The sequence below is a fragment of the Suillus clintonianus genome, assembly GCF_016758775.1.
Source record: "Suillus clintonianus strain FC179 chromosome Unknown DEU56scaffold_60, whole genome shotgun sequence".
Classification (NCBI taxonomy): domain Eukaryota; kingdom Fungi; phylum Basidiomycota; class Agaricomycetes; order Boletales; family Suillaceae; genus Suillus; species Suillus clintonianus.
The window spans coordinates 1-25,799 of record NW_024539284.1 but is presented as its reverse complement, the minus strand read 5'-3'; the positions used below and the strand labels follow the sequence as shown (position 1 = coordinate 25,799).

At 47.8% G+C, this 25,799-nt stretch overlaps 9 protein-coding genes across 9 annotated transcripts; 3 read left to right on the top strand and 6 right to left on the bottom strand.

Moving 5' to 3' along the window:
- Positions 1 to 1,062: 1,062 nt before the first annotated feature.
- DEU56DRAFT_955895 (uncharacterized protein) lies at positions 1,063 to 1,480 on the bottom strand (the record flags this gene model as incomplete). The annotated part of the gene is made up of 1 exon (XM_041359229.1): positions 1,063 to 1,480. A coding segment is annotated over one exon (418 nt), but the record flags the coding sequence as incomplete, so codon positions are not given.
- A 1,202-nt stretch (positions 1,481 to 2,682) lies between these two features.
- Positions 2,683 to 3,360, bottom strand: DEU56DRAFT_955893 (C2 domain in Dock180 and Zizimin proteins-domain-containing protein; the record flags this gene model as incomplete). Its single annotated transcript, XM_041359228.1, has 4 exons — positions 2,683 to 3,155; positions 3,190 to 3,211; positions 3,261 to 3,304; positions 3,355 to 3,360. The coding sequence occupies 4 exons, from the start codon at positions 3,358 to 3,360 to the stop codon at positions 2,691 to 2,693; spliced, it is 537 nt and encodes a 178-aa protein (XP_041206173.1). The 3' UTR covers positions 2,683 to 2,690.
- Positions 3,361 to 4,537: 1,177 nt separating this feature from the next.
- DEU56DRAFT_757894 (uncharacterized protein) lies at positions 4,538 to 7,766 on the bottom strand (the record flags this gene model as incomplete). The annotated part of the gene is made up of 15 exons (XM_041350180.1): positions 4,538 to 4,555; positions 4,686 to 4,729; positions 4,871 to 5,026; positions 5,201 to 5,266; positions 5,436 to 5,602; positions 5,718 to 5,830; positions 5,890 to 6,081; positions 6,138 to 6,287; positions 6,339 to 6,397; positions 6,451 to 7,153; positions 7,220 to 7,297; positions 7,344 to 7,460; positions 7,513 to 7,593; positions 7,643 to 7,651; positions 7,704 to 7,766. The coding sequence occupies 15 exons, from the start codon at positions 7,764 to 7,766 to the stop codon at positions 4,538 to 4,540; spliced, it is 2,016 nt and encodes a 671-aa protein (XP_041206172.1).
- Positions 7,767 to 12,545: 4,779 nt separating this feature from the next.
- DEU56DRAFT_757893 (uncharacterized protein) lies at positions 12,546 to 13,340 on the top strand (the record flags this gene model as incomplete). Its single annotated transcript, XM_041350179.1, has 3 exons — positions 12,546 to 12,703; positions 12,753 to 12,961; positions 13,045 to 13,340. 3 exons carry the CDS (start codon positions 12,546 to 12,548, stop codon positions 13,338 to 13,340), a joined length of 663 nt encoding a protein of 220 aa, XP_041206171.1.
- A 1,896-nt stretch (positions 13,341 to 15,236) lies between these two features.
- Positions 15,237 to 16,506, top strand: DEU56DRAFT_757892 (uncharacterized protein; the record flags this gene model as incomplete). The annotated part of the gene is made up of 4 exons (XM_041350178.1): positions 15,237 to 15,366; positions 15,492 to 15,680; positions 15,866 to 15,984; positions 16,012 to 16,506. The coding sequence occupies 4 exons, from the start codon at positions 15,237 to 15,239 to the stop codon at positions 16,504 to 16,506; spliced, it is 933 nt and encodes a 310-aa protein (XP_041206170.1).
- Positions 16,507 to 17,983: 1,477 nt separating this feature from the next.
- On the top strand, positions 17,984 to 19,417 carry DEU56DRAFT_914838 (uncharacterized protein; the record flags this gene model as incomplete). The annotated part of the gene is made up of 8 exons (XM_041357672.1): positions 17,984 to 18,186; positions 18,235 to 18,323; positions 18,394 to 18,464; positions 18,515 to 18,708; positions 18,769 to 18,901; positions 18,957 to 19,085; positions 19,140 to 19,285; positions 19,348 to 19,417. The coding sequence occupies 8 exons, from the start codon at positions 17,984 to 17,986 to the stop codon at positions 19,415 to 19,417; spliced, it is 1,035 nt and encodes a 344-aa protein (XP_041206169.1).
- A 407-nt stretch (positions 19,418 to 19,824) lies between these two features.
- Positions 19,825 to 21,170, bottom strand: DEU56DRAFT_757890 (uncharacterized protein; the record flags this gene model as incomplete). Its single annotated transcript, XM_041350177.1, has 6 exons — positions 19,825 to 19,870; positions 20,078 to 20,192; positions 20,414 to 20,524; positions 20,572 to 20,753; positions 20,923 to 21,054; positions 21,118 to 21,170. The coding sequence occupies 6 exons, from the start codon at positions 21,168 to 21,170 to the stop codon at positions 19,825 to 19,827; spliced, it is 639 nt and encodes a 212-aa protein (XP_041206168.1).
- A 1,139-nt stretch (positions 21,171 to 22,309) lies between these two features.
- On the bottom strand, positions 22,310 to 24,344 carry DEU56DRAFT_815865 (uncharacterized protein). The gene is made up of 5 exons (XM_041353801.1): positions 24,256 to 24,344; positions 24,103 to 24,213; positions 23,892 to 24,052; positions 23,661 to 23,828; positions 22,310 to 22,588 (listed from the first exon to the last, which is right to left on the bottom strand). Exons 2-5 carry the CDS (start codon positions 24,211 to 24,213, stop codon positions 22,426 to 22,428), a joined length of 603 nt encoding a protein of 200 aa, XP_041206167.1. The 5' UTR covers positions 24,256 to 24,344; the 3' UTR covers positions 22,310 to 22,425.
- Positions 24,345 to 24,690: 346 nt separating this feature from the next.
- Positions 24,691 to 25,613, bottom strand: DEU56DRAFT_955875 (uncharacterized protein). The gene is made up of 2 exons (XM_041359227.1): positions 25,200 to 25,613; positions 24,691 to 25,137 (listed from the first exon to the last, which is right to left on the bottom strand). The coding sequence occupies exons 1-2, from the start codon at positions 25,411 to 25,413 to the stop codon at positions 24,890 to 24,892; spliced, it is 462 nt and encodes a 153-aa protein (XP_041206166.1). The 5' UTR covers positions 25,414 to 25,613; the 3' UTR covers positions 24,691 to 24,889.
- Positions 25,614 to 25,799: the final 186 nt, after the last annotated feature.

Here is a 25,799-nt window from a genome sequence, read left to right as displayed (position 1 = left end):
ATGTGTGCGACAACGGGTATGAGATGCTGCTTGTGAAACGTGAGGCGCATTTATGCAGTGGCGACCTCGAGCTTCACGCCGTTGAGAACGTTCTTAACGACTGGGTTATATTTATGAGGTGTTCAATATTAGCGGCCATGATAGGACTTACCAGCAGCAACGTTAACAGCCAAGTCAGTCTGAGAGCGCGCCACCAATGTAGTATCATTGTCGTTGAGGATGTTCTCAATCTTTGCAATGCGACATCAGAATTAAGATGAAACGAACATTGCTCATTTCGTACTGGCTTCAATCTCAGCAACAGTGTAGGTGTCGGAACGCTTGGATTGCGTCAAGACCTTCACATTAAGGTCCTTGAGGAGCTTTTGCGCGATCGCAGTGACCTTGACAACATCGCAGGTGCTGCTGCTACACTTCGACTGAGACACAACCGAGATTTTCAGGTCGTTCGCGACGTCAGTGACAACTGTAACACAATTACTATCAGAGCGAGGAATCAACAGTGGGCGCAACAATGACATACCTGCTGCGATATCAGCAAGTGAGCAGTACCCCTCACTACGTTTGGACTGGCTGAGAACCTTGATGTTCAGGCCATTCAGTACATTCTTGACCTCTGGGAATGTATTTAATATTTGCATAAATTGATCGCACGAGGATAGTTACCAGCGGTGGCTCCAACAACATCGCAATTGCTATGCTTGGACTGAGACAAGATGCTAATTGTCCCGTTGTTAAGTACATCACTGACAACTGTTTGATTTCGATCAGATTGTGTATCTTGAACTTTAGACAAAAACTTACTGGCAGAGACTTCAGCGACGGAGCAGTCCTCAATGGTTCGTTGCTCGAGGCTGCTACCGCTAATCAATTTGATGACATCCTTGACAGCTAAAATGGTACACGGCTCAACATTGCTGGAAGCTCTAAGAAGATTTCATGCTTACATGCAGGACTGGAGCCAACACCACGCTGAGTCTGAGTCAGTACGTTGGCCTTGAGGTCATTGGCGACATCTTTAACAGCTAAAACAAAAATAAAATGAAAAAGCCAATCACATGGTGTTGCCACCACGATCCAAATCGGAATTCCAACCGTCACCGTAAATCATGTTGTCACCACCCTCGTAACCAGTGCTCGTACCGGGACGCTGGTGCATGGGGTGGAGAGAGGCAGACAAGTCCTCCTCCTTGACTTGATCGAGACCATGCATTGAACTATCTTGAGATCCTGAATGATTGCTTGTGGCGAGTACTGCAGCTGCATTAACGATAGCTTGACCCCTCTTGCCTCTTGGCTGACCGGTTTTATTTGCGGCTGCCATAGAAGCATGAAGAGAGGTAAGTTCACGCATCATGCGCTCATTCTGTTCTTGCTTATCAGCATGAACCGTCTGAGCATGCTGACAGAGATTGTCGAGACGCGAAAATTGCTTGCTGCAGTGGCAAGTAAAAGGGCGATCGCCAGTATGTTTCCTGATCGCATACTGCGCTGCAGGGCCATTAACCATTCTTGAAGTGGAATGAAGAGAACAAAAAGAGAGCAACCAGCGAGTGCTGACATTGACAGTGCGTTCAAGGGGTCAAGGAAGTGAGCGAGCCGCTGATTCAAACGAGAGTAGACATGGTGCGATTAGTCTTCGGTTAAAGGATAGGGGGTTATAGGGCGCAACTTACCATCAAAGTAGGTGGTAGGGTTACGCCCAGCACAGACTTTGTGATATGTCACACAGTCACACTATCCTAAAGGGAACGCCATGACTATCCTCGATCCTCTTCCACTATCTTCAGTATATTGAGCAGTTAGCACTATGGGGCCTCAGGATCCGGTGAGTGACGCAAGTGATCGTTGATCACCCACTCACCATGCGAACAGAGATATAGCCGCCACATTAAGAACCAAACAACCACCGGATCGCAGATTGCTGTGAGATTGATCTCACAGCGTTGGAATCGTAGAGTGCCGTGTAGAATGGAGTATCGAAGGTACATCGCCAACTTACCTACACTAAAATTGATTTCTAACATAAACAGAAATGGTCCTTGCAACGTTTCGAGAATCGTAGACATCTACAAATTTTCAGAGGACGCTTTGGGTGGGGTCGTTGATGCGAGTCGAGATGACAGGTCCGTTGATGGTGAGGTGAGTCGACACGACAGGTCCGTCGATGTTGAGGCGAGTCGACACGATGGGTCCATAGATGTCGAGAAGTGGCAGAAGTCGAAACCGTTTAAGTAGCTCGTCCCCAGAAATCGCCGATTTTATCGCGATTAAGCCTTTTCCCGCGTCCCTGTTTCAAGGTGCCTTCGATATAGATACACTATCAAGTTCCCAGAGCGATCAGTTGTTACGAGTCTCCTAGATGAAGTGTGTCAATTTGTTGATGTACCACAATATCAAAAGCACTGACGCCACCAAATGCCCAAGAGGCAACTTGAACGAGTACGCCTGCAGCAGCTCTTCGTCGTTGATATGCTCCCAGTTAAGCAAGCTCACGAGGACATGGTTCAGCGTATACATCGTGGAACAGAGCGATGACCGGATGATGACGGTGTCCCTCATCGGCAAAGCCAACCTCAGCAGGTCTGGTGATACCGAAACTTGCTCAGGGCGCCATCCGGGGAGTACCCACGGTGACGATGCCAGGTACATGCCTGGCGTCACTTGTGGCAGCTTATCTGTGTACCATACTAAAGTATGGCTCCCATCCTCCAAAATGCGCCTTGGCCAGGAAAGAGTGGCCGGAACACAAACACGAATGGCTGGTCTGCGTTGAGCCCTCGTCCAGAGCGATTTCGGGATGTAAAGAATAGATGCCAGTTGGGAATAATACCAAGCAGAAGTTGGAGTTTGATGAGCTCGCCGAATGTGGGCTGGTTGTTGCGCATGAAGACCATTGAATGGAACCGGGTCACGCTGGGTTCGCCGCTGCCCAGGGAGATGGCATTCTCGATAGTACGACCTTCTTGATCACGGACTTCGATCGACACTCGAGCACTTTTTGAAACCTGGTCAGGATGCGTGAATTTGACCATGCTGAGTCGGGCGGAGCCACTGTAGGAAGATGGGAAGTCCCCCGTTGATAATTTAATGTAGAGCTCATTGCGCACATCTCCAGGAAACACCGGATGTCTTGCAGAAAATACATGTTCTCCCTGATAATGGTAGCTTAATCGTCATCATCTTCACAGAAACAGCAAGCATCTCAGCCCTGGTCGCAACATCAGGACACGGAACGGGTAATTGATCGTTACGCTCACCTTGGCGACTTCTCAAACTCCTTCACGTTATTTGCGATGATGTCCTGATGTAACATCAACATAAATAAATTTCCTGGTCCCAACATTACACAACTACCATGCGGGGTCTCGACAAGAAAATTTGAATCACCAGGCTAGGTTCTTTTCAGAAACAAACGGTAAAAAACGCGAAAATCTCACCGCCGCTTCAAATAACGGGTGACCGTGGCTGGTAGTCGGGGACGGCCAGCACCTCATCATATATTGAAATCTTGTGGTGTCGTGGCAGAAGATTTGGGAGAAGAATTGAGGAACGTACTAGATTGAGACGAGCTGGGTGCGAGGCGCTCCAGCATTTGGCCTTGCAATCGAGGTGGAAAGTCTTGAGCTATATGACCATGAAATAAAATATAATTACATGTTTATGAGGGCAAATCCGGATCAAGTGGCCTTCGAGAGAAAGCCCGAACAACATAACATTGCCGCATGTGTGAGCCAAGATCGACGAAGACAGTGCTATTTAAGATATCAGTAAACGGAGCCAGAATTTGTGTAACATGTCGCATTGGGCACCCCTTTGAGGAGGGTTTGGTCAGCTTAGTCAGCATCTAGAATCGTGCCACAAACCTATCTCTGTTCATTGGTCAGAGTCCACTGGCATAACAGTAATTGCCACCGAGGTCATCTGCCCCAATCATAGGCCCACCGCCATGCGGTGTCTTTTGGAGTTACTAATGCGCAGTCACTCAGTTTAAATTGGCCTGAGAGAAAGCTTGGAGACACCAAAACTGGTAGTTGTGATATCAGTAAAGCTATCAGGTTGAACATGTATAGGAACATTCACCTGTTGACATAGCCGTACAAATTATATTTATCCCCCTTTAAAGAGAAAACCCTGCCACTCAGATTGAGCTGCCCAGAAGAAAGCTGAAATGATGACATACTCTAGAACAACTTCTGGGTCCACGAAGCCAGGGCTGAATGCATTCGAGTTTGTTAGAGGAAGATAGATAGAGCGGATAAGCCCGCAGTTCAAGAACATCAGAGCCACTATGAAACATTCCAAGGAATGTCCAGGTCACATCGACAGCTGAAGGAGACCATCCCAAGCTTCCAGCGCATCGAAGGTGCAGAGATCGCCAGAAAGTTATCTCAGCACAAGGAATGCTTCCAAGGCAAAATAAATCCTTTGCAAGCTTAGTGGGGTGTGCCCACCATGCTATGTGTCTATAACCAGCCTTGCAAAGAAGTCTATGTGTTCCGCCGAAATTTCATGCAGTCGAAAATGTCAATCAGTATCAGTGAACCATCACGAACTAACAAAAAAAAAGGATGAACTGAAGGCGAAGTTATTAGGCAAATCTGGCACTGGAACATCTTGCAGAACTCTACTTGGAGCACGGTCATAGTCATCAAGTCCATCTCAGAGTGCAATGGAGAACTTACATGCATCCAACCACAGATCAACGGTGAGACAGTCTTCGCATTCCCTGCCAGTTACAGGTTGATAAGACAAACTCGGATACTACAATTGGACTTCCCACACAACCCAATGTTGACTCGAGTCAATACGCACACACAAACACAGGAATTTTCTCATCAATATCGATTAGTCAAAGGTCAAGACTCACTGGCAGTACTCAACTTCAAGTTGTAATTGGTCTCGAGTTTGATTCCGCAGAGATTAGTACTTGCGTCTCCCGAAAATTTTAGTGCGCTCGTGAGGAAACTACGTGTGCCTCCCTGGAAATACAATCGTTGAAACATTCGCCAGGTCGAATTTGAGTCTGGAAAAGGTAGACAGATCCACATACTTCTCTAAGGTTCTCTTCATTCTACTACTATCATATTGCTGGTTCTACGTATTTTGCCGTGAACCACGATGATTGATGTGTCCAGAAAAAAACGTAGCGGGCTCTGCCACGCACGCGGCCTTATGACTCCCACAGACGAATACTAACCATTGGCCTGGGCCAGCAGGTGAGCAGCTGCAGGCTGTACATCTTGCGACGTTGACGCGAAGCAATCTTGCATGCAATTCCAATGTCCGTGTTAGATATGTAAGGTGTAAGTGTAGTATGGATGGGTAGATGTGACAATATGAGTGGTATTTGACAAGGACAGGAACGATAACTCATGAAGAAGAAGGCGGTTCAAAATCGGAAGTAGAACAAACAACATCTGTGAATGACCTACAACAGTAGAAGCCTTTGTTGTTTGGTAAACCACCCCGCCGCGGGACATCATTGGGTTCTGTAATGGCGATACTTTTAACGATATCTTCGATTACTCTTTCCTTCTTGTCCCTCCCGTTTGGTCTAGGACATTTCGTCTTGGGGTTGATATCAAGCACATTTTCATACCTGAATGCAGGTTGTGGTTAGTAGTGTTGAGAAGTATGCAAAGGACTCTGACATTATGAATGGCAGACTCATCACCGTCTCCGTGAACTTGGGATATCTTTCCGGGTTTGCGTACATGATGGCGAGCGCGGCACCAATGATGTCGCACATGACTTTGTGCCTCTTGTACAAATTAATGTTTTGCTTGTTCAGTGCTTCTTTCGTCATCAGGACCATCGTATGGTAAATCTGAGTTTGTGTTAGTACCGCTTGACTCGGACAAACGTCAAAGTGAGAAAATGACTAACTACTGTCACCAAGTTGCCAACGGTATCTTGGGCCACGCATCCAACTGACGTGTAGAGCTCTTCGGGAAATAGATCCGCTATTCTCGCAGAGCGTTTTCCGTCAGGCAACCCGTCGACTTGGATAAAGAGTGCCGCCCATAACACTTCCCTGAAGATTTGATGGGCCACGAGTGTAGAAAGAGCTTCTTGTACCTAAATGACGGAAAGATTTAAGGTAGGGACTTTCAAGCGTCCAATCTGTTACTTACGGCTTGGCTTTGCCCAGAATTCAATACCGAAAGAAATACTTTTATTGTATCAATTATCACGTCCTTCTCACAAAAGCGTGTGATTGGCAACATGGCAGCTTTGGCGACTTTCCTCAATTCAGACCTCGTGTTGTTGAATAGTGAAAGCAGCTGCTCAAATGTGTTAGGAGGGAGCGAAAGTAATGAAGAGATATAGCGTACGTGGGTGCGGATAATTTGCCATCCAACAGAGGTCTGTGTTTTACCGTTCTTCACAATCACTAATTGGATTGTAAGATAATACTGCGAAACATCGACACCATAAGGTACTCACATGGTTGTTCCATTAGATCCACGTACGTCTTCCCGTCGATTCGGAGGGCAGTTAGGAAGCTGGTAGTAATGACCCTCCGCCGATCCATGTCAGAGATTTTAAACGGGTTCCCGTACATGCCGACCCACAGACTACCCGCGATCAGGGCCTTCGTGAGCTTTATGACATGGTACCAGCGGCACAGCTTTTTCTCCAACATACGGAGTATCTTTTTCTTGTCGTCGGGCCCAACCTGACTCCACAGATCTACCGGATCTGTCCATTTCAGGTCCGGATGAAGGGCCAGGTTCGTGTTGATGGGGGCTGGTTCGCCAGCGTTAACCTCAACCGGCTCCTCCGAAGGGTGAGGTTCTCCAAGGTCGCCGATGGAAAGACTGAGAGCCGACCAGTCAATGTTGCCGCCGTCGCCGTCGAGAAGATGCATCATCGTCGTTGATTGAATGGCAAAGGGGGTGTATGGCGCAAGGCCCAGGACGGTATCCAATAGGTGCGTGTCATTTGTGCCAGCCAACGGAGGCGGCTGGTCGGTGATGGTGAGATGAGTGGAATGCCTGGACGTTGAGGCAATAGGCTTGTTGACGGCGCACTGTGATACCCCGTGTATAGAAGGATTGCCTCCTAAGACGGGATTGGCGAGGCGGGGGGATTCCTCCAGAGATATCGGTGGATTGAAGGGGATTGATGCTTCCAAGAGCTGGGAGAGCTGCCGAAGCACAGTATAATCAGGGAAATAATTTAACATAATAGTAAGAGCAACTTGAACACTTACGAACCACATTTGCCCTGGATTCCCCAGAATGTTGGGCCTACTGTATGGGGTCTCGACAAGAAAACTCAAATCACCAGGCTAGGTTCTTTTCAGAAATGGACGGTAAAAAACGCGAAAATCTCACTGTTGTTTCAAATAACAGGTAATCGTGATTGATGTTGAAATTGTCGGGGATGGTCAGTACCCCAACAACGTGAAGTACCTCGAGCCAAGGTCTTTGTTCAGTGACGGATTCATCACACTACAAAACAAAATCATAAGATACGAACAATTGTAAGAAATGTAAGTCTCACATATAGCGCAGATACTCGACCATGCATGGCGATGTATCCAATGGCATTGAACCGACGGTCCTGGAACCCCACAAAGGGGTGCTGAAAGTGCAAGTCAGGCTGAGATGATGTCTAACGGGGGACCGCAAACCTCCTCATGCTAGAAGAAATACATCAGGACCGAACACCGAACACAGCCTACTGAAACTTACATCCAGCTTAATCAAGACGTAGACCTTCTTCGAATAATGGTCATAGAGGTAGGCGTAAACCATTGGCTTGGACTACCTTGCGCTGTCTAAGATTGAAATTAGTGTGCAGTGAAAAAAAAAAGTCGCAGCGACTCAATAAATATCAGCCATCCGCAAGGACCAAGCTGCCGGCTTTAGCGATTGGCGGGGGGCAGCAGTCAGCAATGGCCAGGAATCAATGATTCCAGCGCTAAGCGATGGGTGACGGCCAGGACATAATTTGAGTGACGGCCAGGACCTATTGACCGCCACGGTTAAGGTAGGAAATGACTCTGCGCCCATCCGTGCTGGGGTTGACTGTTGTATGTAATCTAATTGTCATAATCGAAAGTATAGTCAGTGTACATTTCGTCTAGTGCGTCTATGAGCGTCTCTGTGCTTCCATTACGTCCCTGCTCGAAGAGGATTAGTTCTTCGACGCCAACGTGGTCTTCATCCTCTTCATCGACCTTGGGGTTTTCCAGGAGGCTTCGTTCGCTTACCACATGTTCATCTCCGATCTGGATGGCAGGGTGCGCATCGGAGCTAGGGTTTGCTAAGACCTCTACTCTATGAGAATATGTATGCCCCACACCAAGTCCGTAGTGAAATCGCATGAGGGAGTCGCGATCAACAAAACTGGTAAAGTTGTGGTATCAGTAAACATAGCTAAAATGTATAGGATCATTCACCTGTTCACATAGTATTCATGCCAATCATGTTTATCTCCCGCCAGAGGGGAAATTCCGTCGCTCGGAGTGCACTTGCCTCGAGAGAAAGCAGGTATGATGTGACATCCCCGAAGTACAGCTCCGGGGTCCACGAAGCCAAATGCGTCGGGATTCGCTAAGGGTAGGAAACAAACGCGGCCCATAGCATGCGTTTCCCAGTCATGGCGTTGTACGGATTGGTACCACCTAACAAAGAGAAAGTCGATGCGGTGGGATTCATAGACGTTCCCGGCCCGGACAGCATTAACATGGTGAATGCCTAGAACCTTGGCATAACAGTAATTGCCATCGAGGTTATCATCATCAGGATCACGTCGGAGGAGCATGACATTACAATGTGGAGTCTTGGGGTTGATGACATCTTGAGATCTTCGCACATCGTATGATGTAAAGTTGAATTGTGCGAGATTGTGGTGGAAAATTCGATTACGTTTGAATAGAATTGAATTGCAGTCATTATCGGCATGAGTGGGGTTCTCCGCAGACGATCCGGAAGTCCCAGCGTCAAGGCGATCCAGAATATGGGCTTTCAAGCGTGGCAGGAAGTCCTTAGTCGCACCTCAGAATGATGTAAATTGCAAAAACAAAATGAACTACCTTGATAGCAGGGTCTCTCGCATTATTGCGGAGGTAATGACCTAACTCGTCATAATCTTTCTCGCTTTGACCAATATGATGGTGCGTGTGATGATCGCTTGCGGTTTCATTAGACTCTGCATGAGGGGCCCGTTTTTGCTGCCGTTCTTTGATACAGCGTAATCGTGTTTGCCGGTGCTCGATTTGTGTCAGCTGGTGAACGAAGCTCTGTCGGTCAGTTCGACAATATCTGTTTTTCGGTGTATGATGCTCTAACTCCCCCTGATAGTAGTTTAGTCGGAGAGCGGGCGGGCGATAGATTAAGACTTACAGGTTCTGTACTGTATGAATCCGTGGTGCCGAAGCGACGGACAGAGGCCACATAATCGCCTAGAGCGTGAAACTTATAGGTATTCATATTGAATGACCTCTTCTTCCTGGGCTGCCTTGGTAATGGTGCGTCCAGCGGTTGCTCCGGGCTCGCCTTTTGTTTCCCTTTAGCATTGGTCCCTGCCTTATGCTGTTGAGCCGTAGCCCCTTCCTCCTTGCCATTCGTCCCACCTTTCTGCGCCCGTTTGCCTGCCTCCTTTGCCTGCCAACGAGCTCTCGCATCGACTTCCCGATCGAGCTCCTGGGTACTGTATGCACTGCACACCTTCCCCTTAAACTGGCGGAACTGTTCGCCAAGTTTGGTCGTTTGGAGATCGAGGATATCTAAAGTGAGGTCGGAGTGCATCCGCAGCTTGGCAAGTCCGTGCCAGTGCGCCATGGTGAAAAGGAGATCAATTACGATTTTGTTGTGAGGATCGGGGAGAAGGCCTTCGAAGACCGGGATCGAACACTTGTATAAAGTGAGTTCACAGGGCCCCATGATAGTAATGCTAAGGGCATACCTGTAAAATATCCTCAAAGTTGCGCACAGCCATGTTTGACATTTCCGAGGTGTTTGCAGAGAAATGCCTAATAGTTGCAGATCCAAACGGGGGACCTGCCTAAACCTGTCCAAGGTGAGTATAGGTATGTCGGACCATCATCAGATAAGTATTAGGCACCTTTTATCAAGCTCGTGTATCAGGTCCTTATCCAAGGCGAAAAGGATTCTCAGCAAGTGAAGTAAGAGCATGTGCCAAACCCCGAGTTCAAACTCGTGCAAGAGGTCGACGACTAGTGCGGCAAACACGTCGAATCCAAACGCACCAAGGCTGTTGGATAAAACATTCTAATAAAGGGTAAGTCGAGGCAGCGAAGAGGCTCATGGTGATGCTCACCGACGATGGTACCCACGAATCGGGCTTGAGCAGTGACTCAACTCGGGTACTATCTACGCCAAAATTGTTGTTGTAGATGAGGTCGCGTGCATTGGAAACCAGCGGACTCCTCGAGGAATCGGACCGTGCCAACCTTGATCGCTGCTGCCTATCGCTGCTCGTTCCCAGATTGTGAATCTGTGCAGTCGGTATGAGACACCTTGGACAAGGGCATCCTCCCAGCTGCCGAATTGTTGCAACGAGAACCCTGACTTTGGTGAGCCTCGACTTCCTATGAATAATATCTGCGACTTACTTCTCAGGATAGTCCGCAGAGTAGGTGAATACTCGCGGATAAAACCTGCGTTTAATACCATCGCAGCAGAGTAGTACAATCCCGTGCTTGTAAGCCTCCAAAAACTTAGCGTCGATCAAGATCTTCCATTGGGCTTGAAACAATTCGCGCTGGCAATGTGTCGTACAATCACATCCAACCCCCTTGCCATTGGTGTAGGTCCCTGTGAAGTCCTTGAACGAGTCCGGAAGCTGCAAAGGCATTGATGAGCTTAATGAAAATAATTCATGAGGATCACTGTACCTTTTGAAAGTAGGCAACATGGTTACTCAAATTACAGGATGGTTTGCAACGGCGGTATTTCGATTCATTTCCGAAATACATGTACACTGGCCATAGCCTCGTGTTACCAAATGTCGTCAGGTGCGTGGCATCTGACCAAAACATGAGCGCGACAACGACTCGGGGTAAATCGCATCCTGCTTCCCCAGGGGACTCCTGAAGCTCACGGTGCGCGTCCATAAAGGCCGGCAAAGTGTACAATTCACCTTGAATGTTCACTTCGCGGGGAAGATGGGGTGCGCTCCATCGTAATGTATAGGGCTCGTAGTGGAAATATTCATCGTCATGGGCATTCGAGAGCTTTTCTCTAATGATAGAGACAATAGATCTATGATAAAGATCTGCTGCCGGGTAAGGTCGAGCACCCGGCTGGGCTGTGGTTCGAGAAAAGGGCACTTGGATGGTCACTTTCATTTTGAACCAACCCGCATCCTCATCCTCCCATTCGTCGCCCCCCTCGTCCGCGTTGTGAGTACTCGAACCTAATTTCAAGTTAATCCTATCCCATGGTGTACTCCGCACAGTGTCAGGATCGAAATCTGAGCAACCGACAATATCGATCAGCTGTTTAAAGTCCTGATGGGATTTCTGTGCGGTGCCGTTCCAGTACCAGTTACCGAGCTCAAACGAAGATCGGTTGGGGTATGGGTGAAATGCGAGGTCATGGGGTGCAGTGGGTGAGTCTGGCTTTACTGGAGTGACAGAGCTGATATCTTGAAGTGTCACAACTTCTTCTGGGTCGTGAGAAGGGGGGTTGGATGAAAAGAACTGCCGTACTAGTCCGAAGACATTCTTGGCTGTACGGAAAGGAGGGGCTCGAAATGATGTACGAGCACCAATGGACGCGTCAGTGGGAGTTGCTGGTGGGTTGGAATCTGCAGGGTAGCCGGAGGGGACAGTTGGTGGAGGTTGCGGGATCACGTCCTCATGCTGCCTATAGCGTAGCGGCATAGGAACATCGACACGCCGGCTCCTCCGCTGCGCCAATGATAAACCCTGGTCTTCGTCAATCTCCATAGGTGCATCACCAGTATTGGTGTTGGATGCTGTGGCGGGTGCATTTTCTTGCGCCGAAAAACCTGCGCGTGAAAGGGATGTCTCATTCGAAGACACCATACTAGGACGGTCATACAGTCTGCCACTACTGTCCACTCGGGACCGTTTTGCTGTGCCTAAAAGGTCTTTTGCCTTGGATAGGGCAGAAAACAGTCGCTTTTTGCCTTGCGTGCACGAGCGTTGATGCTTGGTATAAGCGCTCTCCTGCGTAAACTGACGTAGACAGGTGCACCTGAAAGGAGTTGAATTCGTCGATGGATCTCTCAGGTTCATGAGGAGTTGAAAAGGACCAGGGTGCGGTTGAGCTCGATAGTGAAAGGTGGGATGCTTGAAAGGAATTGGGATTTCGGCAGCATGTCATAAACAAACTTTGGCACCAGTGATGGCCAACCCGATTACTGAATCGCCATCATAGCCCGAAATTCCCACAGGCCTGGCTCTGGCCGTAGGCTAAAGGTGGGAAGCTGGCGCACTTGATGATGCCAAGAAGGGCTGGGTGGGTCATGGTATGGTTAGTGGCAGCCTGATATTATATGAGCAGAGGAGAAAACACCACATTGCTGTACCGGATTACCCAATGGAACCTCCATCATCTCCCTCCTCTACCATTACCACCCCACCTGACTATCGTGAAACCTCTCGGAGGTTAGGCAAACTGATCGCGGAGGCAATGACCTGCCGTTTCGCCCTCCTGCATTATGACAGTGCCTCAAAGTCCATGATCGAATGGTGTTGGTGAGACTTCAATTCTGTGCAAATTCTAGGCGTAACAAAAACAACGCAGGCCTGTCGATAGCGATGGAAAGAAGATTCCGCCGTCCCGTCTAGAGAAGTACCGCGACGAACACGATTTTAAATACCCGTGCTGTCTATGCGCTGATGGCGGTGGAAGAGGGGCGTACACAGAGGTGGCAGTATACTCTTGGCGGAATGAGATTGCCAAGAAAACTGATTGGACTGCACGATGTGCATCAGATACATGCGGTTACCGAGGTCAGTGTTATCCATGCCCAAGAAGCACCAGACTCACCATCGCACAGTGAAAATCGAGGTGTACTTCCAACGATTGTCTGTAGGCACCTTCCAATACCCGCAAAGAGGTAGGAGCTTGCTTGGTTGCAGCACCACAGCTTCATTGACGGATAACTTGGATGCAGAACAACGAACCCTACCTATTGAACTAGAGTGGAACCACAGAGAGCAGGCAGAGTTGTTGAACAGGCTTGGCTCAGCTGATGGCATTGGGATTCCGGCGAGGGAGTTCCGTGTTCTGTTTAAACGCTGCAAAAAGTGCATGCAAGTCGGAGTAAGGCCGGTGATGAACCGCCATATCTGTTCAGGAGGAGTGCAGAAGGACCCCCGTCATCGTTAGAAATCAGTCAGTGCCATGCCCAAGTGTCGCATTTAATCGTCAATAACATACATATTCACATTATGATTGTCAGCATCAGTACTTAACGTAGTTAGCCAATATAAAAAATTGTTATCGTTTCTTCGACGTGGAAAGTCCCACTGCTGACGTATACGTAGCGGCCTGGGGAATTTCAAGTTATCGTCGTGATGCCGCATCCGTCAGATCATTACGTGGCCAAACTCGCCCTGAAAATTTGTTCAAAGTCAATGTTGAACTTCCAATTTTCTCTCTCAGGCTGTCCGACTTCCATCCCCTACTGCCCCCGATCCCTCGTAGCCTCGGCACCGCGATATCCTCTCCTCCCCACCGTCTAAAAAATCTGTCATATCTTCTCCCGCGACTGTCCATGATCACCGCCTTTCACTGTGCTGAAGCGGGTTTCAGTAACCTCGTTAATATGCCGAAACACCGGGAGATGAAGAAAGGAGCATGAATATGAGAAAAGGGACGCTTGTCGGTACGCATGAGTAACCTTGCGCTCGAAGTGCGGTATTGACCAATCCCTTCATAGTTGGCCACAAGTCGACATTTTGTACTTCAGCTCCCTTTACCATGAAGTTCGGGCCGTCAACACAGGACTGGAAGAATGCTGTCAAATTCATATGACTTTGTGGCCCGTTGTCAAGAAATTTCAATTGGTCTTGCCCAGCTCGACAGTATACCATACATTGCGCCCGTTGTTGGATTTACGTCTTTGGATTTTCAACCCCAACTGAGCTGCGCACTTGGGTTCGCGCTGATTTCCGTGATGGCACTGTAGAATGGATTAAATGGGAAGCCAGCGGTCCATGATACCGTCTTGCCTTGGAGTCATCTTCTATAACAGATGCTCTGAGTCAATTGCGGGTATTTGAGTTCAATGGGGGGTGCGATATGTGAGTGATGCTTGTACTTCAAGCCACCTTTATGCATGGGACACACAGCAACTATATACTAGCAGGCGGTGGTTCCTCAGATAATCCTAGGTGAGTTACAACTTCTTGTGTGATAAGTACTCTTAAGTTATTGTATCAGTTTTGGCTCAGGGCCTCTCCCCCTTAAACGGCACCACATACCACCAGCTCCAGAATCATCAGTGGATTACTATTGCCAACTAATTCTACGTAAGTGAGCTTCGCAATGTATGTTTTCTGCATTGATAAATGTCTCCGAAGTCCGATTATCGGCTTCTTTCCATGTCGTGTATGATGAAGCAGCGAGGTGTGGATGTCCCCAGCATATGATCGAGATCGGTGAACTGATGTTTCCCTCAGAATTCCAAGGTTTTCAAGCCCCTACTCAATTTAGTCATCGGAGACATGGCTCTCGGAGTCCCCCTAGCAAACGAATTCGAAAACCATACTCAGGGCAGGGCCCTACAGGGTCATAGGTTACTGAGAGCTCCAAATTCACACTGCGCAGTAAGCTGAACCAAACTGAAATTCGAATCTTCGTACTGATTAGGAGTTCCTGTGTGAGTTGGATCTTGAACCGCAGTCGAGTATTCAAAAGGTCGTAGCGATAATTGATGGAAAATGACGGTCCGTTTCAAAATATGCGCGGCAAGAAATCATTTTTTCAGAGACTCTAGCTTGACTTGGAGCATGGGTAAAAATCCTGTGCTATAATCTAAATATAGCCACTTGAGGCTCACAGCTAGCTACAAACGAGGCTTTTCGGCCCAGATAATTTTAGACGGCCAGATAATTCTGATGGCCAGAGTTCAACAATGAGCATATGCATCGCTTAGTTAATAGGTGTATTTGTAACAGTATTCCACTTCGATGATTTATAGCCGCTGCAAATACTACCACATATATCAACGAGGTCAGTTCAAGCACCCACCCACTAGTATTACTATACACACTACCAACTATGACCACCTGTATTTCACCGGAACTGTTCGATTATTCAAGTTATCGCACAAGCATTTCTCAACTGTCCAGCCTATTAGGCCATAAATTCATGGATGCCTACATAGGACTCACAGCAAATCAGAAGGTTGGTTGATAACTGCAAGTCTTTTGTATATCCTGATTTCCTTTCTTTTCATATAGCTCCAGACTGAATTATATATTCTGTCATACTTGCTCAAAGATTGAGTTTATCCTGATGATCTTTGGCACCTAGTCGGGGAGCGCAGTATAGAGGCAAAACAAGAGGAAACCTTGGCCAGGCACCAGACCATCTGTCATGGTGATGACGGGGGAAGGCACGCGGCCGTGGAGCGATTTCTCATGGAAGAGAGGAAGAAACGGTGCAATATGGAGGTGTCTTTATACTCGCAGGCTATCGGAATGTTGGAGCAACTCCGGATGCGTAAGTTTCTTAAACTTTGAGAGATGCAGAGATGTGGTCCTCACCTTCCCATTAACTAGCACATATCAGAGCGCCAGCTAAGCATGAGATCAGGACTCCCTCAGCAACTTCGAGGCATGTGGCTGCACTTTTACCATGTGTACCTTTACCGTGTGCACCTTTGGCTTGCTCAATTGCTATGCGAGACATATGTGACTGGTCAAAGAGGAATGGCGCGTGCTCCAACACGGCTGTGGGACATTTGAGCAGCTCCTGTCTACCCCATGCTACCCATCAAGGAAGGATAGCATCCGTCATTTTGATGGTCAGTACTGCATTTTCTGTTTAATAGTGTCCAACCATCTCTCTACAGCGCATCAGCCCCTCGTTGCCCCTGCTGAGCACATGGATCACTGTCGAAATACAGGAAGCCTTTTATGATGCATTCCGAACGGAACTGCGCACGCAGGCGGAGCTGATGACGAAATCTGTTGCTACTAGGCGTAGCAACACCTACCTACGCAATCTTGGACTAGATCTACTCATTCTGCAGGCCAAGATGTGCCGCGCCAAAGCTGAGATTCAGCTCTATACGCTAGCCATTCAAAACACTTATGAATCCGACTCCTCTGACTGCAGTGAGCACAAACCAACTGGGTTCTCCCCCACAGCTGATGTCGTTGCAGGCTCGCAGACATCCTGGGATCAAACTATCCCACAGCCTCCGCCCCCCGAGGAACTGAACTGCTATGATGAGGACATCGATGGCACGGACGACTGTGATGACTGTGACACAGACAGCATTGACACGGAAGACGATGAGGTTGAAGTCTGCTCACACTGTTAGTGTGCTGCACTTGGTTCGGATCGTCTTGTTTAAATTATTTACTTTTGGCCCTCCTAGGAGGGCTCTAGTCGTCATGAACTTTCTTGCGTTCACATCGACCATGGCTAGTTGTAGTATCGCCGATGTAAAACATAATCAAACAGTGTGCTTTTCGCACTTATTGTGGTGGCGGAGTGGCACAATATTGAGGGCGAAGCGTCAAGAAAAACCACTACCGTAGGCTTGGTTCTGCTCAAGTGATATGTAGAACCAGCCAATTGAGGAACCGCAAGCCGTACGAAACCTTTGTGTAGGAGATACTTACTGTCGATCATCCCCACAGGTTTCGCTATGCAAAATATCAATGTTGAGAATGCGGGGGTGCTTCAGTTATACATTCAACTCGATGTTTGTGAATTCGGCTACGTACCTGTAAGCTTTAACTGAGCATTTTCTGGAATCCGGATCTTGCCGCTGATCGATGATCATCGTGCTGAATCAGCTCAAAGATACCAAGGTTCAATATGTTCTCTATGCCGCCACAACGTTGCAGGACAATACAATGCTACCATATGCCCTCTGCGTTCATTCTTGGTCCGAGTCAACTTCGGTATTGTACTCTGCTAAGTGGTACGATCAGTTTATTTTAAGAGCATGTGCCAATCCGACATACTTGGAGTGGGAGAAGGAGCGTTCCAAGCGATCTGATGGGGTGAACAAGTGCTGATTCCTTGTGGTGCGTATCCTTTCAACAGTCTCGCCCGATAATTTTCCTCCAACCAGCGCAATCTGTACTTTTGGTGCAGCCCTTCCAGCCTTGAGCATTCCATCTCCGCCAGCTGCAGTCACTCTTTGAGATTGGTGATGGAATCCGCCTTGTGTTTTTCATTGTCGTTCACTTGTAGAAGTGGAGCCTCATCATTTCACGCTGAGGGGCCGTCTTCACCGACATTCGCTTCGCTAGTCCACGATGAGCTACGAGAATGGTTGACAACAGTTGACTGACCTGACACTGGCGAGTTCTTCGCCGCTTTCGTTGACGCTGCCCACTAACTCAATTCTAGATAAAAGCATCAGCATGTCCTTCCGCCAGTTGGGTGCACCAGGCTCACCACAGGGTTAAGTTAACACCACCTCCTTGCACTTTGAAATTTTGACCCCGGGGTTGTGGCATGTTAAGTTAGACGAGTGTTTTCTGTATCGGCAAGCTGCAATGAGAAGGTGCAAGGTCATGGGACCGAGGCAAGGCTAAGGTAGTTATATACTGATGCGGTGTTGTTCTTCTAGTCATCAAATTTCAAACTTGCCACCTCGGTACAAGGTTGATATATTCTGTATGCGACAAATGGGCGAGCCAGATTTACCCTAGCCAACTGTTTAGCCGCCATTCATGGTGGGCGCTGTTTTGGCCACACCCCATGGCCACTGGTTGCCGTCATATACTGTGGCTACCGATTAGCCGCCATTCCCTCTGGTCATCCCTTTAGCGCCATTTATCATGGCCCCTGCGCTGGCCACCAGTTTCCATGGGATTTTACGTAGCACAGCGGCAGGGATAAAAGCTGGCAGTATCTGTGTAGCCTGCCCTTACTCCCCAACCATTCCTTATACCCCAGCTTTCATGACAGCCGAAGATGCTACCTCCAGTGTTCCGAGCAAATGTGGCTCCTCAGCCCTCCAAATGGGGCCTCAAAAAAAAGCGTAAGCCATCCTTTCCCGCATGTTCTATAGTCTCACCCCGTCTGCAAGCTCCTCATCCGATCTGCTTGTCTCCCACGGACGCCACTTTGGTCGAACAGTCTTCGCGCTCTGCAATTACCCTTCCTTACTCACCAACGGTATCTTGAGACTGGAACAACTGGAAGATACAAGAGCGGCGGGAACATTGAGTCTTTGAGCGCCTTCTAGATTCTTATCCCGGCCTCCTTGAGCGACTCAAAGATGGTTCAGAGGAGGAAATCCTTCATGTTGGAGAGCTTGTGCATCTGCTTCTCCATGGCCAGAGTTCATGCTGACGATTGACCTACAGATTGGCAAAGGAGCCGCAGGCGCCAGAGGCGATCACACAAAGACATTGAAATCTGCGGTCCTTGATTGGATCTCCCCCAGGGGTGAAGCAATACAGCCTCCATTACATAGGAACTCCAAGATCGACCGCGGTTTCAACCATGAACTCACCGGATCTCTCCTCTGTCCTGCCGGGTTAGACTGGAATAACCCTCGGTATGTTCCAGTTTTCTGGTATCTGTGCAGTCCTGAATATTTGTTACATTTTTGAAACAGGATGAAAGAGAACCTCCGAAGTGGTGAAATGGTGATCTGCGGGGACCAATGGCCAATTTTTTTGTACGCCAACCGCGTTTATGACCCTGAAGACCCATGGTGCGGTCTTCTCAGGAGCCACTTGCTAATATATGTGAGTGCTCACTCGTGTTTCCGCATAATCTGTTCACTACATGGCAATCCACTAGGCCTACAAACATGTTTTCACGTCTCCAAGTTCGGTTGACAGGGAGCCGAAAGCCACACGATCCGGAAACGCTCGCCTCCATGGCATGAATTCGGTCACAATAGCTTCCTTGGCTTATATCGCAACTCAGGTTCGTCGAGCAATTGCACTTCTGTGGCAGGATGATTTTGACGTAAGGCTGAAGGTGCGATTTGCCCTAAGCTCGTCCTCGGTGTTCTCGCGGACCGACACAACAACCGACTCGGAAACATTTTACCATAGTCTCCTTGACCTCTTGGAAGACCCGGAGGAATGTCAGGAGGTTGATGACCTGCTGACTTGGTGGAACCAGTATTTAAAATCCTCCTTCACCATGTCACTAAGGCTGATCACCGACGTTGCTACTTATGCAGCCAAGTTTTTCCCGCCTCCTCTGCTGCCAAGAGACCTATCAGCGCTAACAGCGCCTTATCCAGGATCTGACAACGACGCATTGCCCTCAAACAAGCTACATGTTCTGATATTGTCTCTTCATAGTTATTTTAACATGTCTAGTATTCTATACATAATATAATGACGCCCTGCTTTGGCTTGTGTAACACAGTTAGCTCGCTGAGATGAATGCAGGACAAAAATGTGCAACATCACTATAGTGACTGGTCATTGTAGCTGATTGTCGCAGTGTGCCGCATCCGTCCATCCTCTCTGCAATTGCCATGTTTTGCAAGATGATATCGTGAGATCCAAGGTCAACATCATGCTTGCGAATGAAAATAACAAGCAAATATTGTAGGGTGTTCGAATATTCTATTTGACTACATCGTTCAGGGAGAGTTTGCGGATTATTTTTTGGCTGGCTCACCTTGTATATAATGGACATACCTCATCAATCAGCTGACACAGTGCACCACGCCGCCAAGCCTCTGCACAGTGGGACTAAAGCAACCCCCGTCCAAAACAATCTAGCCTTCAAAGACTCCAACATTTAGGCAGAAGACGCGGCACATGACATGATGAACTAACCTTGTGTTTTGTTATCGTAGCTTGTTGAAGTTGGGTTGGACGTTAATCCGCTGCCACTCGTAGCCCGAATTGTGCGCTTAGCAGGCTCAAGCATCGCAGGCTAACGTCGCAACTACATACCTAAAGTCAGCACTGGGGGAGTTGTTGCCAATGGCGCAATGGTAAGCTGTGCTTGCATAACCCGAACACGTGGGCACAGCTTGGTACTGCACTATGGGTGCTTGGCACTCTTGGGCTATAGGCAGCATTGGTCCAACGCAGTCCGGCCATATAAATATTTACCTGAGGCTAGCATTTGGTCAGTGATCGAGGAGGATAAAATGATAAACTACTTGTGCATACGGTTATAAATCTCACCAAAGTTGGGTAAGATGACAGTGAATTGTCGCATGTCGCCTGAGTCGTGTATGTGGCAGAACCAAGCTTAACAGGCTAGCGTCACGACTACATACCTACTGTCAGCATTGAGGGAGTGGTTGTCGACGGTGAAATGGAAAGCTTTGCCTGCATAACGCAGGCATGCAGACACAGCTTGGTACTGCACTGTGGGCGCTTGGCACCCTTGGACTGTAGGCAGCATTAGTCCAACACAGTCCGGCCATATAGATATTTACCCAAGGCTAATGTTTGTTCCGTGATTGTGAAGGAAATATAAACAGCCAACGGTTGCATGTCACGACAAGCGCGTGGCACAATCATAGCGTATTGCCAGTGATCTTCAAGTAGGCAACCGTGGTCGCTTTCGACAACCTCATCTTCCTTTGCCACGGCAGGTGGGTGTTGTCTTATCCAGCATCTCGGTGATAAGTTGCAATTGGCTGTCACAATTATGCATTTGGCAGGTTTCGTCTAAGTAAGTCCGGGTATTCAAAGGTTTCTCATGAGGGGTACAATTCTGATAGTTTTTATACGAATTTTACGCTAGATAAAGCTTTCTAAGAATTTGTCTTTTTCGGGTCGGTTACCTGATGTTATCCGTAAGACCCTCGTCACTGCGGATGCCAGTGCGGGGTAAGGAAAACATGTTCGCAAATATTGGGGAACCATGAACGTCATTTGAGAAGGTCAATTGGTAGGTGGTAGAGCTGGTTCTGAACCTATAGAGCAATAGAGTCATTTAACTGGTTCTGTTTCAAAATGCAAGTCTACTAGTAACTCACCTGAATGACAATAAATTGACTGTCATAATAATGAGCAGCCGAGCGTTGGGCATGGGGAGTAGCAAAGTGAATCGGATTGTTGAAATTACTACAATGAATTTGTCAGAGTCAGAAACAGTTCAATTTCGGTGCCAACCTCTGAGTCCGAGTCTGTTCTATGCCGAGCATGGTGTCCACATTTATCTTTAAGTTGGAAGAGTACAGTATGTTGTGTTCCGAGTCTGTAAGTTGTGTAAATGTGGGAAACGAGTCTTCTGGATACTGGTCTCACGATGTTCGAAAAGCACATGAATTAGTGTGTACCACCTATGATCATGCAAGCAGATCTCTTCGACAAGAAGACCACGACCCTCTGCAACTACATACACTGATAGAGATAGAGATTCAGAATTATACAGTGTGTGGCGTGCGCGCGATTTTTTGTGTGCGTGCGCGTGATTCTGCTGTGCGTGCATGAAATTTGTGCATGCACGTGATTTAATTATGTTGCATTTGGACCGCCATAGATACCTACAAGATCATCATCACGCATCACCGAAATCCGTGTAAAATTATCGATTGGAATTTAATGAACGTAGATGGGCGCATATACATTGAGGTCAACACGCTACTCAACTGCTTTTCGTGTAGGCTTTCCATATGAATTGGCAACATTTCGAAGTTGCGAGAAGTGCGCAGATATGATATCGCACAGGTGGTCTGGGGACGAGCAGGATGATTGAACGAGACAAGGTTGGTTTATGGTGTATTACTTCCAATGCCCAATTTGCCTTATTAGTCGTCAGCCCCTGAACCAATCAATGTCCAACTGTTCGTGTGTAAAACCACCAGAATTAATGTACTATCCCAGAATTCTACTGCATGGTGTGTGTCTCCTCTGGAAATTTATAATGTTCGAAAACAAAGCTGAATGCATGCGGATTGAGGACAGAGTCTTCTGGCCACATTGTCGCGTACTTGTTTCGCTGGAATCTTTTATATTACTGTGCCCCGGGCTTATCCTACAAGTTCTATGTATGAGTCGCGCGCCATCCAGATGCCATACCTTGCGAATCTTTTATTCTTGGTCCGAGAGATACATTGTTCCGTAGATCCAGCATGTACTAAGGAATGTGTATTGTAACAAATGAATCACCATGATGATGATAATGATAACAATAACAATGAAGAATGTTGTGTTGCATTATGGTCTCCAGTAGAACGAATGCGTGTAGTTCGTAAAGTCATAAAGTTGTATGGTGTGATAGATGGTGAGTCGATAATAGAGAGCACAACATATACGGGATGGTTGGTAGTGGAAGTGAAACACTAGATCTCATCATAAAAATCGAAATCAAAGTAAATGGAGGAGTAAGATGAAGGAGGTACTCCATCTGATGACGATGAAACCTCATCTGCCGGAGGCAAAACTGGCACATTGGTTGTCATAAAGTCACTTCCCCATGTCCAGGCAGTGATCAAGATCAAGGTCCTCTGTCTCCGTAAACGTCGAAGAAAAATCAAGGTCTTCGGCGGCCTCTGTGACCATGACCTCTGGTAATTGAAGTGATGAAGGGACATGGGTGGTCTCCGTAACCATGGCCTCTGGTGATGGACATGATGAAGAGACGGGATGTACTATGGTATCCGCAAAATTGGTGGTTTCCCATGACATGACATCCTCATTTACTGGGGACGAGATTTGCATGTTGTGGGAGAAATCGTAGAAGTCCGCTATAGTGATAGTGTACTGATCCTGCTGGGTGCGAGAATAGTAGTCGACCCAAGGGGATAGCTCTGAGAGCAGTTCCTCAAGTATGAGCGAGGGGAACAGTGAAGAAGGAAGTGATGCGCTGAAGACAGAATGGCTGTGTATGTGAGGAGATGTGGAGATGCGAGAATGCGCGGAGATGTGAGGTATGTAGATGCGGAGATGCGAGGTATGTGGATGCGGAGAAATGAGTGAATGTCTAGAGGGTACCAGGTATGCGAAACGGGTAGGGTACCAGGTATCAGAACAGGTAAACGGGTAGAGCGAACTAGGTACCAGGTATATGCAAAGACGTGCAGAAACCGCCTTGCAAAGGAACTCAACTAGGACTAGCAATAGTCAACTGTCAACAGCGATGCGAGCGTTCGCGCGGGATGAGAAGGCAAACAAGTGATTGCTCAAGCAAAGAAAGACAAGGTAAGACTAAGCTAGTGACTCCGCAACACACAACCAGAGAGAGGGAATGTAGGAAAGTGAAGTCCGTACGAGTCTGCGACATAGTATATAACAGAGTCCGTAAGGAACCGGAACCGTATAAGCGGGCGCATATGCAAGCGAAGTCGGAAGGAGATACGTGTAAGTAATGGTACACGGCCTCGTGTATGGGAACTGATATGTAACTGGCCCTGCGAACAGTTAGGAATGACTAACTAAGAATGAGAACGCACCAGTGAGGACGGACAGATGCAGGCAGGACATGGACAGATAGTGCGTTGCAATGCAATGCGATGAGTGTGTGGATTCCGCAACCTCGTGTGATGGTCCACAATGGCCTGTGGAAGGTATGTGTGACTTCGTCCAGTAAGGGGAAATGGTGCCATACGGGGCTGCAGCCAGATCGTCTCCTACAACATTCTCTATGGTGTTTGGTGTCGCCGGGCCGCTGTACATTGATGATGATTGAGCACCCCCATCTCTTTGCCCTGCGTGTTCTGCGAAGTGCATCTGAAAGGCATCAGGTCTGGTATGCCGAATCATAACAGTTAATAATGAGACGAGCATATTGAGAGTGGGGATTACACACATGGGCGAACGAACAGGGCAAGATCCATTACTTTTCTCTTTAGCATGATTATGCTTTTTCGACCCAATGTGGCGGGCGTAAAAGCCGGGAAGGATGGACTCGCCATCAAATAAACATTTGTATTTCTGGAGTCCCATTCCATCGAGTTCGGGTTCAAGTGTCTGTCCCAAGGACTAAGAATACGACCTCACAACATGAAAAGAAAACTCACAAAGTCTGGGTCGTTTTTTATGGCGCTATCGTCCATTTTCACTCGCTTGACTTCACTGTCTTCGCTGTCTTCTAGGTCGTCTGCTACGCGCTTTCGGGTGGCTGGGTTCATCTGGAGGTAAAAGTAGATGTGGAAGCTGGAGATATTGTTCGCAGTGGCAGTAGGCGAAGTGGTAAGAGATAGAGGATGAAGGCCACCAAAGCAATATTTATATGTTTGTGGAGGACCACTTTGAAAGTGCGGCATCCACTGAGGGGAACTTCCTTTCAGAGAAACTTATGTGGATGGCGGTCTTTCACTCAGTGGATTCAGCCATGCGCCCACACTTGAGTTGTTCAATTTTTATTAAACTCTACGATGCAAACATGAGATGCACACTGTGTATATTTTTCCCCTCCTGAGGCTAATAATCCGATCGAAGCATCACAGTATATTTTCTGTCTCCGCGAACCATTGAACCGTAGATCCAGGCCCTCTCGCACGACCGACCAAATCCATCAGATCTCCGTGATTCATATCAGTGCCTTGGAAGAAACAGCCTGCTCCGTAAACTGGTCAGTAACATTAAAACAGAACGAACCTATGCGAGGTGCAGTGATTGGTCCATGTCATCATACAGAACTTGTTGTACACCTCTCATATTACCTTCTAAACGTACAATTTTCGCAGCAGCTCACCAGCATCCCACTCAAGCTCCAGACTTCACGGGTAAGAATAATTTTATTGCACTTGGTTCTGAGTACTCACACTCTTTTTGGTCTCCTGCTTGATACATTGGAACATCATGTTATAGATCGTGACAGAACTTGACCCCTTGGACCACGAAACAGGTAACCACAGGATTTGTGGGAAGTTGCCATTTTGCAACTCGGAGTCTGTTCTTGAGGATGACTTCCACTTCCTCACACTTGTTCCACGTGTAGTGGAAGGTAAACGGGTCCACCTCGTCATAAGCCTCGTCCTTCAGCTCGTACACGCCCGTATCAGATGTTTGACTCAGGTGCGCAGAAGTGAGATACAATCCTTGAGGACACGCTCGAAAGACACATCGTCCACCATCCTCTCGGAGACACGCTTAGTGAGGTCGGTGAATGAACTTAGCCCTGCCGCAAGCGCGTGCATGATCTCGCGATGGATGGCACGCTGGAATGGGAGCCTAGTGGTGCTGGCTCTCTCGCCAACAATGGTTATAAGGACATAGAAAACCTCCTCGACCATGCTCAGAAGATGGGCGCCTTCATAAGGGGACTTCTCGACTTCACCACGGGTCGATGAAAGCAAATATGTCCTTTTGGAGCCTACAACTGACATCTTTTAGTGCATGTATCCGCAGTCATGAAGAGACATAAGACGATTTTCCCGCCCCAAATGATCGGGCGATACATTGAGTGGTAAGAGCGAAAATTTACTTCTCGATGTCACCGACTCCAGGGAGCGTCGAAGATCTCCTCATCTCAGGCATTACTTTGCAGAACCACAGCCCGCAAAACACAGCACAGAAGTGACATCTGTTACGATAACATACTTCGGACCGGACCCCCATATCTTTTCTCCTATCATGTATCACCATATGACGTCTTATCACCTTCTTGTACAGCATCCTTGATCGCCGTCTTATCTCGTATCTCTTATCTTGTACCCTGTACCCTTACCATTGCCTCGGTAGCCCTGCCCTGAACTGACCTTTCCTATAAGTA